The 20,201-nt window shown below is 34.7% G+C and overlaps 1 protein-coding gene across 2 annotated transcripts; it reads left to right on the top strand.

Moving 5' to 3' along the window:
* The first annotated feature begins 1,715 nt into the window (after positions 1-1,715).
* Positions 1,716-16,451, top strand: LOC128995839 (gastrula zinc finger protein XlCGF26.1-like). Of its 2 annotated transcripts, XR_008490985.1 has the most exons (3): positions 1,716-1,968; positions 11,015-15,124; positions 16,227-16,451. XR_008490985.1 is itself a non-coding variant. In XM_054420859.1 (2 exons), exon 2 carries the CDS (start codon positions 11,279-11,281, stop codon positions 12,542-12,544), a length of 1,266 nt encoding a protein of 421 aa, XP_054276834.1. In that variant the 5' UTR covers positions 1,716-1,968; positions 11,015-11,278; the 3' UTR covers positions 12,545-16,451. The 2 variants fall into 2 exon arrangements, 1 of the variants encoding a protein (XP_054276834.1); XM_054420859.1 differs by having other exon boundaries at positions 11,015-16,451.
* Positions 16,452-20,201: the final 3,750 nt, after the last annotated feature.

Genomic DNA, 20,201 nt, shown 5'->3' with positions numbered 1-20,201 from the left:
ATTATACTACTAGCTGTACCCACGGGCTTTGCCCCGTTTAACTTCATATGTGAGCTCGTTCGCATGGCTCAATCACGTCCTGGTTGAAGTTCGTTCGCTACGCTCACTCACCTTTAGGTTGGAGCTCGTTCCCTGCGCTCACACGTCCTGGTTGAAGTTCGTTCGCTACGCTCACTCACCTTTACGGTTGGAGCTCGTTCGCTGCGCTCACTTGCCTTCAGGTTAGCTCGTTCGCTACGCTAACTCGCCTCCGAGTTGAAGTTTGTTCGCTACGCTCACTCACCTTTTGGTTGAAAATTAGCTGTTGTCATAAATTAAAAAAAATAATAGTGCTGCACTCTGTTGGTAATCCTTGTAACTTTAATGCTATTGAACATCACAGAACAGAACCAACTTGTTTAATTGAAACAGCTGGTATGATTCATTAATTCCATTTAAATATGAGTACTCATTAGGTTAACATGGGAAACTCCAGAGCCACTGGGGCGGAGCCCGAGAGTCCGATCAGAATAAAAACCACTTAGTTTTCCTATTTAATGCCTAAAGAATCAGTGTACCAAATTTCAGCCTCCTAGGTAAGTGGGAAGTGGGAGAATTAGTGATGAGTGAGTGAGTGAGTGAGTGAGTCAGTCAGTGAGGGCTTTGCCTTTTATATATATAGATTAAGTAAATAAATACATAGGTAACGTCAACATTGTCAGCGACCACAAAATAAAAAAAAATATTTTTATTCTGTGGTCGCTGGACTCACTTGAGAGCAGTAAACAGATGTTTTGCGGGCAAATCGTGGTGGTGGGGGTAGCTACTGGGCCGAGCTCGGTTTTCAACTAAATCACTCGACTCGCTCTCAACTGACCTCTTTTTATCAACTCGCCCGTTGCTCGACCGGTGGGGCACACGGGAGGGACTAAGGCTAACATATCTTGTAGTGTCAGCGTTTGCCGCTAGAACCGCTAAGTTGATTTTTATTTACTTTTAGTTATAAAATTAACTTTTTGATTATAAAATATTGTTTTAAAATTATAAATAAATTTTTAATTTTTAAAATAAAACTGTCATAACATAACCTAACCAACCAGACTTGCTGATAATATAAAAACTGTATAAGATAAAAATCTAATTAATGATTACTTCTAATTTTTAATTAATTATAAAATTAATTTTAAAATTTAGTATTATAAAATTTAACTGTCATAACCTAACCTAACCAACCAAACTTGCTGATATGAAAAATTTGTTGACAAAAAGTTAGAGTTGCCAGCGGGATCCGATCTCGGGACCTCCTGAACATCAATCCGAATCGCTACCAACTATGCCACGAACGCCGCTGAAATCACATCGTTTCGTTACGGTAATCGTGTTGCCTCAAGAGAAGACATAGCCACTAGAGATATGACGTCACTACACCTTTAGCCTTAGTCCCTTCCGTGTGCCCATTCCGTTGCTCGACTCCCCTGCATGTCTACACCAAGCGAGCTAAAGAGCGAGTGGCAACTCGCACACTGACTCGCCCACCGTACTCGACCCGTGTAAACCAGGCTTTAGTTTAGACTCCAGTGAAGTTGAGAGAGTGGAAGAGAATAAAGTAAATTGATCCAGTCATCCATCCCAGGAGTCCCAGTCCCAGTCCAGTACTCACTAGATCAGTTTCACCACCGTTATATAGTCAATGGTTTCACCGACTTTCACATTTCACTTTCACCGTTTCACCCCCATTCCCATTCCATTTTCCATTGGTTTCGTTTCTGGTTTGGTTTCGTTTCACCTTTGTCCGTTGTTGTTTCTCACAAATGAATTTGATTTGGAATTTGTTTTTTGTTTATTGTTTTGTTTTGATTTTTACTATACAGTAACAAACAACAGGTTACAAACTGAAACAAAACAAGCTGTAGGCCTATTAGGCTTACCTTTTGATATTGACTTCTCAGTGCTACGCTACGTCTTATGTTGATTACAAGCCTTAAACAGGTAAATTATCACAAAGCCCTCTTCCCACCCATTACAGTAACTTTACTATAACTTATGCCTAACACGTAACGATCTTAATAATGATAGGCGTAGTACCTACCGGTAGGCCTACAAAAATCGGTAAGTTAAGTCTTCCCTAGTTTACGTCTACATTTACGGAAAGTAATTCAAAGAAACGTCTCATAACATTTAAATTAACCCTTTTGCCGCCAGCATTTTTTTCATTCTTATAGCCTAACTTAATCGAGAATCGCCAAGGATTATACTGTATACTTGGTATAAATGGCTGCACTTTACTTTAGGTCCTACACTCATTAGAATAAAATATCGAACATTCGATTGTATCATTCGATAAGTTATATCGTTTGATTAGTTAGGTTACCTTACCTAACTAACAAAACGATATATCGAATGAAACGATCGATTAATCGATATATCGATCGATATTTTAACTCAAATGAACGTAGGACCTAAAGTAAAGTGCAGCCCTTAAAATGGCTAGGTTAAAACCATTTTTTTGTGAATATTAAGTTATTTTGATAAAACTTTCTAGAATGGTTGGGTAGCCTAGACAGTTTCTTAAATGGGCTACGCTAATATTGATTGAAACAATTGACTCGAATAGAAAACCTTTAGGCCCTATGCGATTTTTCACTATCAGCAAGTTTGGTTGGTTAGGTTAGGTTGATAGTTCAATTGTATACCTAATTGATTATTAATCAATATTTTCTATTTGATAGTTTCAATCAATAGGGTATTAGCGTAGCCCAGTTAAGAAACTGTACCCGAACTGTTAAGTTAACTTACAAAATTGCCTTTCTTAACTTAAAAATATAAGATTAGCCTAAGTTATTCAGTGTGTCAGATTCCGTGTAATAAGCTAAATATATAGGTAAATGCGACTTACAGTCTTTGCAATCCTGTTAATTGAGCACTATGCCTATGGCCGTTTCGGAGATAACTCCATCATCGGGTGCGTAGTCACCATAAACTTACACTAAACTGAACTATTCACATAGGCTATTTAGGCAACATTTTTTAAACGGCCGTAGTATTCAATTAACAGGATTGCAAAAACTGTTTTTAGCCTTTCTATATTAAAAATAAATAGGCTAAGTTACCGGTTAGAAAGGTTTGAATGGATTTTTTAACGTTACCAAATGTAAGGGAAAAAAATAGCAAAAAACCCAAAAATAACAAAAATAACAACAAATAACAAAAATAATAAAATAAATAATATAGGCTAATAACAAAAATAACAAAAAATTTATTATCAAATTTTGTATACCTATTTTGTTGTATTCTACCATCTATGTTTTGTCTTTGTAAATTGGTTGCTGCCGTTGGAAATAAATAACTTAAATAAATAAAACTTAACTTAACTTAACTTTGAGGACAACCAAGATAAAACTACCTAACTTATAAAATATTTGATAAATATTTGTGTTATTTTTGATTAGGTCGACTAACTTAAAAGTTATAGGCCTACACATTATTTTGTTAGCATAGCAAGCATGCAAAATTTGAAAATCCTACCTTAAAAAATAAGCTTCTTTCATGGTAGCCTCTCACATGATCTCTCCGTCCGTAGTCCTTTGCCTTAAGGAATTGGACAGGTCAGGGTTTTAATCACAAAGAATAACCAAATTTAACTTAATACTAGTTTATTTGTCACAATTAAGGTAACTGTCTAGCCTGTGTCATGAAAACTTAACTCCACTAGATATTTTTCAATTCTAATTTGAATTTTGTTAAAATCTGAATTTCAAGTAATTTTTTCGTTAGGGCCTGGTACAGTTTCATTCCCATGTAATCTGCCAAAGGTATGGACATTAAAAAATTATCTATAAATGGGCCATGAGAATTTATGAAATGTGATCACTCAACCCACTAATTAATTGCACTCTGTCAAGTAATGAAATAATGTGTCTTTACTCACTGTCGACTTATTTCGACCAAGTTTAGTTATATTTACTAACTGAAAACACATTAAAACAACTAATAAGTCTTGAGAAGTTATCTTAAAACACGGATGTTGATTGTTGACAAACAACAGACGACGTCACCTAGGAAAATCTCGTCCACCACTAGAAAAAAACACAAAGGCAGTCAAAGCTCTTGCTACATTAAGCCCAGACAATGCTGATTCGATTGGTGTGTCATTTGTGGCTTTTGGACGTAGAGGTGGCCAGTAAACAAATATTTAAGCTTAGCAGACGTCCGATATATCAGACCGCACGGCGATTTTCGCAATAGCGCCGTGGTCCGATATATCTGACCGCGGCGGCCAAAGGATTAAAACATATATTTATGCTTATACTTGGACAATCAAAATCGATCACCACTTACCATCTTTATATTTACCGTCTTGTGAGTAACAGTATAAGCGTAAATATATGTTTTAAAAGTTATAAGACGTTTCTTTTATTTACTTTCCATAAATTACAATGCTCATCAAGAAGTTATTTAGTCTTCATTTACTAGGCCCCTATACAATAACTACTCAGCTGATTATAAAATGAAACTGTTCTAAACTAAAACTAACCATATCCAAACTACTGTATGTAAGTAACGTAGGACGCAAACTGAAGTGCAGCCAGGCATATTTAGAAAGCCTATTATTATTAATTAGCGATGTGACGAGTTGAGTTTACTGATGACTCGAGTCAAACTCAATTCACAACTATGTCAACTCGAGTCAGACTCAATTGGTATAACTTAGTAAAACTACTATGGCCTTCATCCGTCAAGTTTGGTTTGCCTCAAAACGCAGACAATAGGGTTATAGTTTGGCGAGTCAGCTCAACTCGCAATCAGCCAATAGTGTTTAAGTTTTTTGAGTCTGACTCGTTACGTTTCGAGTTTTTGTAGCTTCGGCAATCTCCGTGCAAGTTTGTACCAACTTAAGTTATTAATGAGATGACTCAAGTTCCACTTGACTCGAGTCAACTCGACTCACCAAACTCAACTCGTCACATCTAGCATTACAACATCATGTATTTATTAGGTTCAAGCATATTCTTAACAACGTTTTTTTCTCAACTCGTGTGCATCGCAGCGAAAATCTTCGCATACTCTTAGAAAGATATTTTCCTGTAAGTCAGATGTGCTGAATCCCTTTATAATTTAAAATAAAATAGGGTAAAAAATTAGCATAAAAAATTGTGAATTTTAGAGAATTCCCATGTAAGGAATAAGCTATTACCACAGGTCTTATGGTAAGACCTAGACCCGGCACTGATTTACTTATGATTTTGAGGTCCCCAGAGGCCAAAAACACCATCCGTTCAAATTCATATCTATATATATGGGCCTATAGGCCTATAAGTAAATTAAATGTTTAGTAGGTAGGCCTATCCTTTAAATTATTAACTTTTTAAGTAACTAACACGAGCTGTTGGCCCGTCCTACGTACGGGAATTGAGTAGTCAATTAAAACGGAATAGTTCAGAACATCTAGTTTACACGCACAGTGACAAATTCTGGCAGTTTTAATGGGGCCCAACTGCCCCCTTGGTCTATATTAAATTCTTTTTGTCTATGGTATTACTGTATTCTGTTTTGTTTATTTCAGCTTAACTTAAATCAATTATTTTATTAATATTTATTAAATCAAACGGAGTGCCCGTGGGTAACAGCTAGTTAAGTCTAAAGTTTAAAGAGCTTAATATAAAAAAATCCTTTTTTATAGGTATTACCCATACTAATTTGGGGGCCCGCTAGACCCGCGCGCGTGCCCCACCGTAAATAAACAAGCTGGCACGCCTAAGGGTTAAGGTTAAGTGCAGTGTAGAAAAAATGTAAAAGGAAGAAACATATTATCTTGTTGTTAAACACGAGAGAGGTCTTACATGTGCACTACGTGTTTCAAATAGTTTTTTTTTTATTTATAAGCTATTTAAAATGAAAATCAAATCACCCATCTTTATTTAAACTGAACATGCATACATGAATAGAGGCACTTAAAAAAAAAACACACAAACAAGTACTTTAAGTTTCTTATTATATCTACTACAATGGATAAATCTGTGCAGTACAATCCTATTTAGTAACTTTTAATTGTTTTTTAAAATATGAACTACTAGCAGAGCACCCGTCCTTCGTACGGGGTTGGCATATATAAGTATAAAATGCTTATTGCAGTTATATTCAAGCTTTGCGTTTGCAATGGGGAGAGGACACAGTTTGATCAAATTTGGTTCATAGATTTACGGTTTGATATAGTATAACACATCTACCATTGCCATAATGTTCTACCACTGCACCTAAACAATAGAAAAAAAAATTATCAAAAATTTGCACAATATCATAAATTATACATTAAATTAAAAACTCAAACCTAACTGTAAACAATCTTACTTTGACAGTTCTCATTGTGTATCACAGCTTTTTGTTCCTGCTTAGTTCAAATTAGCTGTTGTCATATATGCAAAAACAAAATAATAATAGTGCTGCACCCTGTTGGGAAACCTTATAACTTTTTAGTGCTATTGCATATTATAGAACCAACTTGTAAAGTTGAAACAGCTGACTAAATTCTTTAATTCCCTTTAAATACTCATAAGATTAACACGGGGAACTACATAGCCACTGGGGCGGAGCCCAAAAGGATTTTTGAGATTAAAATATGCCTTAATGTTAATTGGGAATGTGAGCTATCATCATGCCAAATTTCAGCCCAATCCGTCCAGTAGTTTATGCGTGATTGAGCAACACACAGACAAACTCACAAACTTTCAGATTTATAATATTAGTAAGATAGTTTTTTTTATTTTTTTACTCTTTTGCTTGATTACATGACGAGATTGCTAAAACTATAAGACAAGTTTATTAATTTCCCTCCCCATTTCTACTAGTTTTTCTCCTTTATCATTGAACATTATTTTTGTAGTAAAAATTATTTGATGGATCGATAGAGCTATAAAAGAAATGTCGTTTAAGTAGTTCAATAATAGGTTCAGTTGTCGAGTATTGCCACTAAACAACATAGTGGTGTTGTCAACATAACAATTGTTAAGGGCGATCCTGTACCTGTATTTATTAGATTCGGAGAAAATTAAATTGTTTTCAATGTGATTTAGATAAATATCAGAAAGTATACCAGATAACAGAGAGCCCATAGCGAGACCATCGGGTTGGGAGTAAAAATTGCCATTGAAAGTAAAATAGTTTTGTTTTAACAACAGTTGGGTAATTGGCGGTAACCAATTGGCGGCCGAGTTACTCCATACACATGACAACAAATTGTATTTGAAACTGCTTTTTTATATGCGGAAGATCATCTTATTAGTTAAAATATTTTTGGTTTAAGTTTGCGGTGTGAAGCAAAAATAATATAAAAAAATCCTCGCTTAGCAACTTTTTTAAGTCAAGGTGAAATGGCTTTTAAAGATTATCAGTTTTTTTTTTTTTTTTTATTCGACTTACAATTTAAATATGATTATATTTATATGGTCAGATTCTGGATTTAATGCAGATTCTGAATATAGGCTATACTATAATTGCCTTCAACCTATTGTATAGACAGCCAGGAGCGTATTAAACAACTGCGTGCATGGCTTGAGGAATTGCCTTATCAGCATTGGGTCCATCATGGTGGTGGGGAAAGGTTGCCGAAACTGCACACTTTTTATCCCACATCTCCTATTTACCGGGTGTTCCAGTTGTATGAGTTATTTCGATGTTTATCAGTTAATGAAGTAAAATTTCACCAATTAATTACAAAATGAACATAGTATTTAGGTCTAAAAATGGTTACTTATAGCACTTATAATGACCATGGTAATCTGCCATAACTACGGCAATACCATGATATATGCTTTCTTTTTACTATTCAATAAAATTAAAAGATAACAAAGAAACTGCTCCTAAAGAATAGACAATTCTCCCACAGGCTCTTAGCAGTTATTAAACATTTCCCAGTTCCATACAAATTGAATATAATTATGTTAGGTGCCTACGCCTTACCGACATTTTCCTTGTCCTTATTTAAACGAAAAATCCTCTTAACACTAAAATAACAGGGTGTATACCAACCGGGAGAACCGGGGAAAACCTTGAATTTGAATTGACCTGGAAAAAACCGGGGAAAAGCCGGGATTCTTGACCAAATCTGAGATTTTTACCTTAGCCCCGGTAGAAGATTGCAGTCATAAAACTCGTCTTGCCACAATTGCTGACGACGTCAATGTCCGCGGGAGACGACGATGACGTTTCCGTGACCGTAGGATGCGACGATGACATCTACATGGCCGTGGAAAATGTTTATGATTTTGTCGCGATTGCGGACAACAACGATGACGTTTCCGTGACCGCGGGAGACGACGATGTCATCTACACGGCCGTGGGAAATGTTCATGATTTTGTCGCGATTGCGGACGACAACGATGACGTTTCCGTGACCGCGGGAGACGACGATGACGTTTTCACGGCCGCGGGAAATTTTCAACTATGATTTTGCCGAGATCGCGGACGACGACGAATATATTTCCGTGACCGTGGGAGACGACGAAGATGTTTACACGGCCACGGGAAATATTCAGTTATGATTTTTCCGTGATCGCAGACGACGAAGATGACGTTTCCGTGACCGCGGGAGACGACGATGATGTTTACACGGCCGCGGGATTTCAATCGTGCTTTTGGCGAGATCGTGGACGACGACGACAATGTCATTTTCGTGACCGCGGGAGATGACGATGAAGTTTCCGTGACCGCGGCAAACGACGATGATGTTTACACGGCCGCGGGAAATATTCATAATTTTGCCGCGATCGTGGACGAAGACGATAACGTTCCCGTGACCGTGGTAGCCATTATGATGTCTACCCGGCCGAGGAAGAATTTCGTGATTTGGTCGCGATCGCGGACGACGATGATGACGTTTCCGTGACCGCGGGAGATGACGATAATGTATACTTACCACGGGAGATGTCCACGATTTTTCTATTATAACACAAGAATGTGATGACGTTTACGTCACTGTGGGATGCGACTACATGGCCGCAAGAAATATATAGGATTTTGCTGCTGTCGAGAGAGACGATGTTTCTGAGGGCTTTTTAATAATGAAGATAATACATATTATTACCATAATAAGGTTTATTATTTTTTCAACACTAGCTCACTGAACTTTGAAACAACTTTGATGTATATTCTTAAGCTTCTTATAAGCTGCAAGTCTTAAATTGGATATCGATTAAGTGGAACTAAACATATACTCGGATTGGAAATCAATATAATGTTCACGTGGGAAACATTCACGCTGGAACCTGGAAAAACTAAAAAAAAGAACAGGGAAAATCCTGGAATTTCACTTTAAATAGTAGTATACACCCTGAATAATAAAGTTCTAAATGAAAAAAATATATACATATATAAAATACACAGAATTACTAGTTTTTCTTTAAGGGACTGGGGACCGAGCTTCGCTTGAGGAAAATCGTTAGTATCCTCTAAGAGTATTCTTTTGTCAATGCAATTTATCCAAATATACTTTGTAGTCTTTTTAATTGCTGTACAATAGTAATATCATAGTTGATTTTGATTTGTAAGCAACATTTATGACAGCAAACCTGCAGACTAAGCAAATTTCCATCTACCTGGCTGGAATTCCACTAAATTATTCCCTTAAAATTGTCAGATTTATTTCATATTTAAATATCATTATTAATTTCAATGAGTATATAGGTTTGCTGCTACAGGGTTTTCAGGGTGAAACATTTGAAGAACCCATTTTTACCCTTTAAATCCCCCCATAAACCCCGGTTCCCATAGCCTGGTTTTGGAACTCGTTTGAAAAATTTAGGTTTACAGGTTTACACCAAATTTGATCGAAATCTAATCATTTTTGCTCGAGTTATCATGCCAACAAACACATATATGGTTTTATACATATATGAATTTGAACGGATGGTGTTTTTGGCCTCTGGGGACCTAAAAACGACCTCTTACCACGAGACCTACAGTAATAGCTTATTCCCTATATGGCCTATATGGGAAATTTGCTTACAGGATAGCTTTTAATTTATAACTAATACCTAAAAGAAGTTGAAGTAAATTCTAACAGGCAAATTTTTTACCTTGTGTTCAAACACATATTTTATTTACAACCGGTACCGTCGCTATGTCTGGCCCACCTCGTTTACTCCATACATCTTGCGCTTTACCGACTTTTTCCTTGTTGTCGTAATTCACTTACAGTTCTCAGTTTAGTTGGTTGGCTGTACACCCTGGATAGTTGAGTTCGTGGCTCAGTCGATAGCGTCACCGACTTCAGGCCCAAGGCAGCAATGTCGTGGGTTCGGATCCTGGTCACTGCCGCAAAACATTTTATCAGTAGACTTCACCTTCGTACTGAGTAATGGCTCTCCCTTTGCTTTACTGGATCAGTTCTACCCACCATAGACTAAGAAAATAAAAGTCTTTTATTTATTTAACTTTTATTTCCATAGTCTCTGGTTCCAAGCACGGGAAAATCTTGTATAGTCTAATGGTGGGATATGAGGCAAAATGCAAGGTTAAATAAGGACGCAAACCTCTAAAAAAATGTTCAAGAACATATAGTTTTTCTAGTATTAGCACAGCAAAATTTCTTGCAAAACACGTTTTGGACAGTGTTCAGATTTGAGGTGTTTGTATTAATTGACAGGATTTTATTTTAAATATTGACCATGACAGCAAACCCCTGATTTTGGATAATATGATATTGACCTTGTACAAATTATTAGAATATTGTGAATTGATTGTTAAAAACCAGTATTAACTGATTAATACATTTTTATACAATGTACATAAAAATGAATGAAGATATTTTAATTTAATTGAATATAATAAGGTATGATCATTTTCGGAAGTAAAGACAAATGAGTTCCTACATATGAAAAGAGAATCTAATTTAAACACAAAAAACTAAATGAGATAACCCTGGTGTATTAGGCTTCTTTAAAGAATCACTCTAAACATTATGTTTTCCCTACACTAATTAAATTTAGCATTTTCTTTTGTTTAAGTAGAATTTAAATTACATTGAACATTTTTGTTGTAGGTTGAGAGAGTAAAGGGAATAAAACAAGAGATTAAACAATTTTAAGAATTTATATAATACAATAGAAGAATACAAGAAAAAAGAAAAAAGACTGGCCTAACATACATAGCAAGATTTAATTACGAGAACATTTAATCTTGAATGAGAAAGCAAGCATATCATGTATCTGCTATACATTTTAGAAGTCCTACAACACAAGATTACGATTTAAAATATATACAAACCCCTCTGACTATTGACTTTCCCGATTAGTAGTTTTATGTGATGAGTTTCACAGAGATAAAAAGTGCAAGACATGATCTGCTAACTCACAAAACAAACTTTCCTCTCAAGTGTCCAATATGTGAGCAAAACTGTTCAACCTTATTCACAATGAAGGTTCATATGTTACATCACACTGGAGAGCGTCCCTTTAAATGTTTGACATGTGAGAAAACCTTTTTCCAACTTAATCATGTAAAGAGTCATTTGTTGGTACACCATGGGAAGTGTCCTTATAAGTGTACTGCATGTGGGAAATCCTTTATATCCAAAAGCCATATGACGAGGCATTCATTGGTTCATACAGGTGAGAGACCTTATAAGTGCTCTACATGTGGGAAATCCTTTATATCCAAAAGCCACTTGAAGACACATATTGCAATGGTTCATACAGATGAGAGACCTTATAAGTGCACTTTATGTGGAAAATCCTTTGCATTTAAAAGCCAACTAAAGAGACATATTGCAATGGTTCATTTAGGAGAGAGGCCTTATGAGTGCATTACATGTGGAAAATCTTTTGCATTTAAAAGCTGTATGAATACACATATTGCAATGGTGCATACAAGAGAGAGGCCTTATAAGTGCACATCGTGTGAAAAATCATTTACAATCAAAAGTGATCTGAAAAGACATTTATTGGTTCATACAGGTGAGAGGCCTTACATTTGCCCTACATGTGGAAAATCCTTTACAACCAAAGGTGTATTGAAGACACATTCATTGGTTCATACAAGAGAGATACCTTACGAGTGCACTATATGTGGAAAATTCATTGCATCAAAAGGCTATATGAAAATACATACATTAATGCATAAAGGAGAGAGGCCCTATAAGTGCACTACATGTAAAAAATCCTTCACAACCAAAAGTGATATGAAAAGACATTCACTAGTTCATATGGGGGAGAGACCTTACAAGTGCTCTATGTGTGGAAAATCCTTTGCAACCAATAGTGATATGAACAGACATTCATTGGTTCATACAGGAGAGAGACCTTACAAGTGCTCTATATGCGGAAAACTATTTGCGACTAACGCCGTTATGAAGACACATACTAGACAGGTTCATACAGGAGAGAGACCTTATAAGTGCACTTCATGTGGAAAATCCTTTACAACCAAAGGTGGATTGAAGAGACATTCATGGGTTCATACGGAAGAGAGACCTTACAAGTGCCCTTCATGTGAAAAATCATTTGTAACCAAATATGAAATGAAGCGACATTCATTGGTTCATACAGGAGAGACCTTACAAGTGTACATGTAGGCCTAGAAGATTCTTTGCATAAAAAAATGATGACAAATACATTGGTTCATACAGGAGAGAGACCAATAAGTGAACTCCATGTTGAAAATAATTTGCATCTAACTTTGTTATGAAGAGACATCTGTTTATACAGGAGAGAGACCTTATAAGTGCTCTACATGAGGAAATTCCTTCAGAACTATAGGTGAATTGAAGAGACATTCAATCATAGGGAAGAGAGACCTTACAAGTGCACTATTTGTGGAAAACTCTTTGTGTCTAACAACTTTACGGTGTACGTCCAGAGTGCACGCCAATTCAGATTCAGAATCTGATTCGGATTTTCGGTGCTTGGTTAATCTGAGTCAGATATTTTGTTGGTGGCCACATTGGAAGCAGGAAATATGCCGCAGGTACTGACTCTGTAAGTAAAGAAACAAGTTAGTCGCTCTTATGGAATTGTTGGATGAGGAATTAACGTGTAAAATTATAGTGTCTGAAACTGTTGTGAAGTTACAGCAGGTGAAAATGGTGTTCATCATATTATATATCTTTTCCTATAGCTAGAAATTATATAGCTTCTTTCTATATTACGTTGTGTGGAGCCCGAAACCACCAAACTTATTAAAATTGGACGTCACATTGTAAGAAACTGGTGTAATCTTCATAAACAAAAAAATCCTGAAGACCGTTTAGTGGTAACCCTTAAAGTAAGAATGAAAAAAAATTATTTTGCCATAAAAACATAATTTATTGAACTAAATTGTATGCGTACAAGCGAAATCGGAAATCGGAATGTGAATCTGGCACCAGAATGAAGAATTCATTCCTGCCTGCACACGGGCTCGGAAACCGGCAGCCACTACTGCCACTTCCATTTGAATGCAAGTGCCATTCCTGCCACCGAAAATCTGAATCTGAATCAGGGTGTACTCTGGATGTACCGTTATGAAGACGCATACTAGACAGGTTCATACAGGAAATATACCTAAGTGCTATTTATGTGGAAAATCCTTCACAACCAAAGGTGAGTCACAGTAACTCAAAGTAACCAAAGAGGTTTGCCATAATGCTTTAGTTTTTTGGAAGCTTTACGTGTGCTCTTTGCTTGCTTTGGGGGTTCTCTCTAAAGTTACTTGAAATTTAAGGATTTTAAAAGTTGCCCTATAGATATCCTTGAATTTCACAGAAAATAAAGTGATTCTTAAAGTAATGTTAAAAGGAGTATTCAATGAAATTTTCAAGTGACTGAAAGGAATATCAAGAAGACAAGGACATCACCTAAAGGATTTTGTTTTTAAGAAATGGAAAAATGACTTTGTTAAGTTAAAATGGCAAAAGATAAGCTGTGTTTTGATGTGCTATTTATATGTATAGGGTAAATAGTATTTAATTTGTACTATTTATAAATATGGGCGCTTTCATTGCGTCACACTGTACTTATGGTGGAAATAATGCATAATAAAATATACTGGTCATAGACAGTTAGTATATTTAATTGTTAAAAGTAGTTTCTTACAGATGCTTTAGGCTCCTGGTTTAACATTATTCAGAACTTTCTTTTTAAGTTTAAGGATTTTATCAAGGTTTGGTGCACTCGTGCCCCCATAGATATCTAGATGACAGTTGAGTGTATTTGAGCAAAATAAATACATTTTCGTGTTTCTAGATTAAACAAAAATTACATTCTTTTTAAGACGAGTAATCCCAAAGAATTTGTTTTCGCTAAATGTAGAACATGTAAATTCCAATTCAAATGATTAGATCCACTAACATAAACATAAAAATATTGTGAATTTTATTGTCTCTTGACTTGGATCGATATGAACATTTCCAGATTGTCTTTATGTTGCACTGTTTTATTTACAAGAACATTTTATTTTTCCCTTCATGATTTAAAAATAAACTGTTTTTAGAGGAATAAGATTGAAAAAATTTGAAGAATTCATTACACACTATTTCAAAAATTTCAAGATCATTATAAGATGTAGATGATGTTAAAAAATTTGAATCGTCAGCATACAGAACTAACCTGCTATTGATACCATTAAAACTTTTTAATATAGAGGGCATTCCTTGTACATAAAACAAGAATAACAAAGGTCAAAGAATAGAACCTTGTGGAACTCCATGTTTGATGTTTATTACTTTTTAGTTATGTTTTAAGATTTTACCATTTGTTTCATACACAATCTCAACATACTGTATTCTATTAGAGAGATATGATTCAAACCAATGTATATAACGTTCTGTTATACCCAGATATTGCAATTAACTTAAAAGTATTTTGTGTGAGATACTTTCAAAAGCTTTTGTAAGGTCCATAAAAACACTAACTACTTTGTTTCCTTTATCAACTGCATCAATTATAGTGCCTGTGTCTGTAAAATCCATTAAAGTAATAGTTATAGACTTGTCTTTTCCAAACCCAAGTTACTCATTATCAAAGAAATCATTAGCTCATCACATCACACATTATTCGTTCTTAGACCTGATTTATAAATAATATGAACATATTTGATAGTGATCAACATAGAGCACACGTTTTTCTGAATACACAAGAATTTAAAAACTCATGTTTTGAAGGACAGTATGAGTCAGGTATAACAATTTTTCATCATTAACATTAGATCAATAAGAAAAAATGGGATCAGTTTTTGATTTATTTTTATAAAGGTTTTGCATTTGTGGACATAATTATATTTACTGAAGTTAATGTAAAAGAAACTCTCTGACATTCTGAAATTTTTAATATTAAGGGATATAGCATAGCCTAGTGCTTAATTTAAGACAAATAAAAAAAAGGTGGAGGTAGGCCTATTGTAATTTTTATTAATGAAAACATTTTAGTACATGGGTTAGATGTAAACAGTAGTCTAGTAGTTTTGAAAGTAAAGTAATTAATGTCACAAAAATATTTATTTTATAAATATTGTAGCCACATAAGTTGTTGCATTGTTATTCTTCTTCTTGATTTTTGCACAGATCGCTTACGCAAATCCGCAACAATCCATCAAATAATCCGTCTAATTAATTTTAACAAGCCTCCTCCCTCTTTGATACCAAAGATGACATTTTACTCACTCAACACAGTAATTTCCAACACCTCCAAACTGAAGTAGCCGCTACAACTCGCCATGTGTGACCGGAAGTTTTTTCAAGCCTGCGAGTACGAGTGGCGAATAATTATAGCGGCGAGTAAACTCGCCATGTGTGACAGGGCCTTTTAAACAAATTTTCAAAAAGAGTTTGAAAATTTCTAGTTCCAACTTTTTTAATAGATTGCCAACTGAAAAAGAAAATATAACTAGTTTTAGAGTCTTGAAGTCTAGGCTTAAGCATTGTTATCTCAATGAATCCATTTAAATATTGTTTATTAAATTACTTACATATAATATTATTGTTTAAGTAAAAATCATTTAATGCATGTTATTTACTTTAATATTGTCATCTCAAGGAATCCATAGAAACTCGTTAAATTGTTGTTATTATAATTTATTTAATTATTTACGTATTGTTGTATTGTTATATCATTTTATCCATTTCAAATCTGATTGAATATTGTTGCCAAAATTACTCATTATATTATTGTTAAAGTTGAGAAGTATTTAATGCATGCTATTTTTTGTTAAATATTTATTTATTTAATATATTTGTTTCAAGTTCTTGTTAAAGTAAATTAATGTTAGTCTTCTATAAAAAGGTAGAGTATAAGTGGAAACAACAATGATAGCAGATCTTGACAAGAGACAAGGAAAACCAAAGTGTTGTATGGATAAGGACTGACCAAGGGACAAAGTAGATTGTTATCAAGAACATGTTTTTCTCTATGAGCTGCAGATAAGCAAAATTGTCCTGGCTTTTGAAACAAGTTGTTTATAAAATTCTGTAAGATTTTGTAATTTTTCAAATAAATAAAAAAAGTTATTTACCAAGTGATCAACACAGTTGTACATTACTCTTTCATATATTTTAGATATATAAGTCAACAAGGACACAGGTCGATAATTACCTTAGTCTTTCCCCTTGTAAAGTCTGGTTGCCTCTTTTCCTTCCTACAGGTTAAAGACCTACGAAAAAATTTAACCAAACTAAAGAATAACTTCAAGGGGGGATTTAGCATAAAGGTAGAGTATTCACTAGATGGAGGACCTCTGGGCCTGTAGAATAAGTGAACACCAGTGCCAGTATGATATCATGATTTAATAAATCTAACGAAAAGTGCAAACCATTGATAAGTACATAAAATAAAGAGAATTGTTACACAGTGATATAATAATTGAGAAATAGTAAACTGGCAAATAAAACAGAAATAATATCATTGAATACCTACACCCTATATTTTGTTTTATTAATCAAATCTGATTCTCATACAACAGATTTTTAATTTGTTACCTGTGTTAGACTATTATGGCCTATCAATCCATAAGGTCTTTAACTGTTAAATCAAAAGAACTCTCTCCTGCTAGGTCTTGTGTGCAACTCATGAAAAGTTCACCTGTCTGTGGCAGAGTTTGTGGGAAATGTCTACCTAAGTTGGACTACCACTACTTGCATGGAAAGTGACAACCTTGAAAGTTCTGCTTAACTAAGGGACAGCTGTGTTGCATGACTCCCATGCAAAAGAGATAACAAGTTATAAGATTTACCAACAGGGTGCAGCACTATATTTTTTGCATTTATGAAAACAACCAATCTTAAATGTGAAAGTTTGTTTGTTTGTGTGTTTGAAGTTCAATTACGCATAAACCACTGGACGGATTGGGCTGAAATTTGGCATGATGATAGCTTACACATTCCCGGTTAACATATAGGCATATTCTTATCTCAAAATTCCTTTCGGGCTCCGCCCCAGTGGCTCTGTAATTCCCCATGTTAACCTTATGAGTATTCATATTTAAAGGGAATGAAAGAATTTAGTCAGCTGTTTCAACTAGAAAAAGTTGATTCTATGATATAAAAAAACATTAAAAAGTTATAAGATTTACCAACAGGGTGCAGCACTATATTTTTTAGCATTTACAAAAACAGCAAATTTGAACTAAGCAGCAATAAAAAACTGTGATTCGCAATGAGAACTGTCAAAATAGGATTGTTTACAGTTATGTTTATGTTTTTCATTTCATGAATAATTTGTGATATTTTACGAATTGTTGATAATTTATTTTTCTCTATTGTTTAGGTGAAGTGGTAGAACATTATGGCTATGGTAGATGTGTAATACTATAGAATACTGTAAATTTAAAAAGCAAATTTTATCAAACTGATTTTGCATAGCCTATAACGCTTGGTCCCTGTTATTCTTGTGAATTTTTACCAAATTTATTTTCATATTAACTTAAGTTATTTACATAGTTCAATTTACTCACTAAGATTACACCCTTTTTAGCATCAAGCTAAATTCCATTCTACCTCCATTTCAGGGTATGAGTTTATTAAAAAAATTTAAATTAATAATAAATTAAGTTTGCCTCATAAAGAAGGATTTTCATGCATTCATCTATCTATCTATCTATATATTAATAGGCAAGCATGTTTCTTTAAAACCTTTTTTCTCAGCTCGTGTGAATCGTAGGGAAAATCTACGCATACCGTTGGAAAGCTATTTTCCTGTAGGTGTGCAGAATCCCTTTATAAATTTAAATAGGCTCAAAGATAAGCACAAAAAATGAGTTTAAAAATTTGAAAAAATTAACATGGATCTTATGCGTTGCTATGCTGGTTACGAAATAACAACGAAATATAAACAGAAAATCAAAACAAATGGAGGAAACTCCAATCACATGTTTTATTTACAGTGTGGGGTGAAAATAGATAAGTGAGTACATTACATATTTTTGGTCGAGTTTCAATACGCAAGCAGGATTTTTGTGACAATTACTCCTCCGAAACTACTGAACCGATTGTCATGTTTTTGGTGTCATTGGAAAGAGCGTAGCGTGAAGTTGTGCAGGAAACTTTCTTTTTAGGGAAATAATGAGAGAGTGAGGCCCTGGAGCCCTTTAAAGTTTCGTATTTCTCCGTAAGATTAACATTGGAAACAAAAATTGTTATGAAACTCCAGCTGTTGTCAGAAATCAAAAGTGAGAAGAAGAGCATAGGTTAATCCTAAACCGTCAATAAGTTTGCTAATATAGTATTATAACAGTTTGCTACAAATATTTACTTAGCAATTGCTCGAATTCGAGCAACAGGGACACTAGTACTTATTTAATACGCAAGCAGGATTTTTGTGACAATTACTCCTCCGAAACTACTGAACCGATTGACATGTTTTTGGTGTCGTTGGAAAGAGCTTAACGTGAAGTTGTGCAGGAAACTTTCTTTTTAGGTAAATAATTAGAGAGTGAGGCCCTGGGGCCCTTTAAAGTTTCGTATTTCTCCATAAGATTAACATGGGAAACAAACATTGTTTTGAAACTCCAGCTGTTGTCAGAAATTACACCTCACTTAATAATTGGTCTCCATGGAAGCATGAGAAAATTCACAATGTTTACATTTGCTTTGACATTTAAATGTAAACAACCAGGAACCAGAACTGTCAAATGCCTATTTCAGACAGCTGATCCAAAAAAATAAAACAACTATATGTGGTAGGTTTATTTAATCTTAAACTCAATGATGGATTATCTATATAAATAAAATTAGAGTTTTGTCTGTACATTGCTTAGAATAATGAACTTTTTGGTTATTTTTACATTTCATAGGTCAGAGAAACCGAATCAAACCTTATCTCAATTTCTGTCTGTCTGTCTGTCTGTCTGTCTGTCTGTCTATCTGTCATTCTCTTGGTAACGCTAAAATACGCACTTTATTACAACTACTCCTCAATAACTATAGCACTGTCCCGCCTGAAACTTATTTTCCAAATACTATACATATATGAGATGGTTTTAGACGTATTTCATCGAATATGAGACAGTTAGATATTTAACAGTAAACCCTTGAAAATCAAGTTTTTGTCGATTTTTGACGTGGAATTTCTGGAAGCCCATGTTAACCTTATGAGAAATGAAATTATTGAATCTTAACAGCTGTTTCAATTAAACAAGTTGGTTCTGTTCTGTGATGTTCAATAGCATTAAAGTTACAAGGATTACCAACAGGGTGCAGCACTAGCACTATTATTTCTTTTACATTTATGACAACAGCTAATTTGCAACCTGGAGGCGAGTGAGCGTAGCGAACGAGCTAACCTGAAGGCAAGTGAGCGTAGCGAACGAGCTAACCTGAAGGAAAGTGAGCGCAGCGAACGAGCTCCAACATACAGGTGAGTGAGCGTAGCGAACGAACTTCAACCAGGACGTGATTGAGCCATGCAAACGAGATCAGATAGTAAAAATAAAAGTAAGCCTACCGTTATAGGATCGACCGGCAGACACAGAGGTAATTTAACCTTTTATTGATTGTCATACCGATCCGGAACAACAAAAAACAACATAAAATGAAGCTATGTATAATAGTTTGGCCAGCATATCTTAAAATATGCAAACCAACTGCTGTTCTTTATATAAGAAGGTTTCAACTGAATATTATAAGATCCCCGTGCGTAGAACGGGTACACAGCTAGTTTATTATAAATCTATTTCAATGATTATGAAACAGATTTTTCCCATTGCGAAGAAAAATTAAAAGTGAGGAGAACATATGTTAATTGTAAACAGCCAATGTGTAAATT

Source organism: Macrosteles quadrilineatus, unplaced genomic scaffold (assembly GCF_028750875.1).
Source record: "Macrosteles quadrilineatus isolate MER2022 unplaced genomic scaffold, UCM_ALF_1.0 Scaffold_5__1_contigs__length_97177068, whole genome shotgun sequence".
NCBI classification, from domain to species: Eukaryota; Metazoa; Arthropoda; class Insecta; order Hemiptera; family Cicadellidae; genus Macrosteles; species Macrosteles quadrilineatus.
The sequence above is the reverse complement of the archived record's forward strand: the minus strand, read 5'-3'. Positions and strand labels throughout refer to the sequence as shown.

Coding starts and splice junctions, on each gene's coding strand:
- LOC128995839 (XM_054420859.1), top strand. CDS start 11,279: ATGAGTTTCACAGAGATAAAAAGTGCAAGACATGATCTGCTAACTCAC.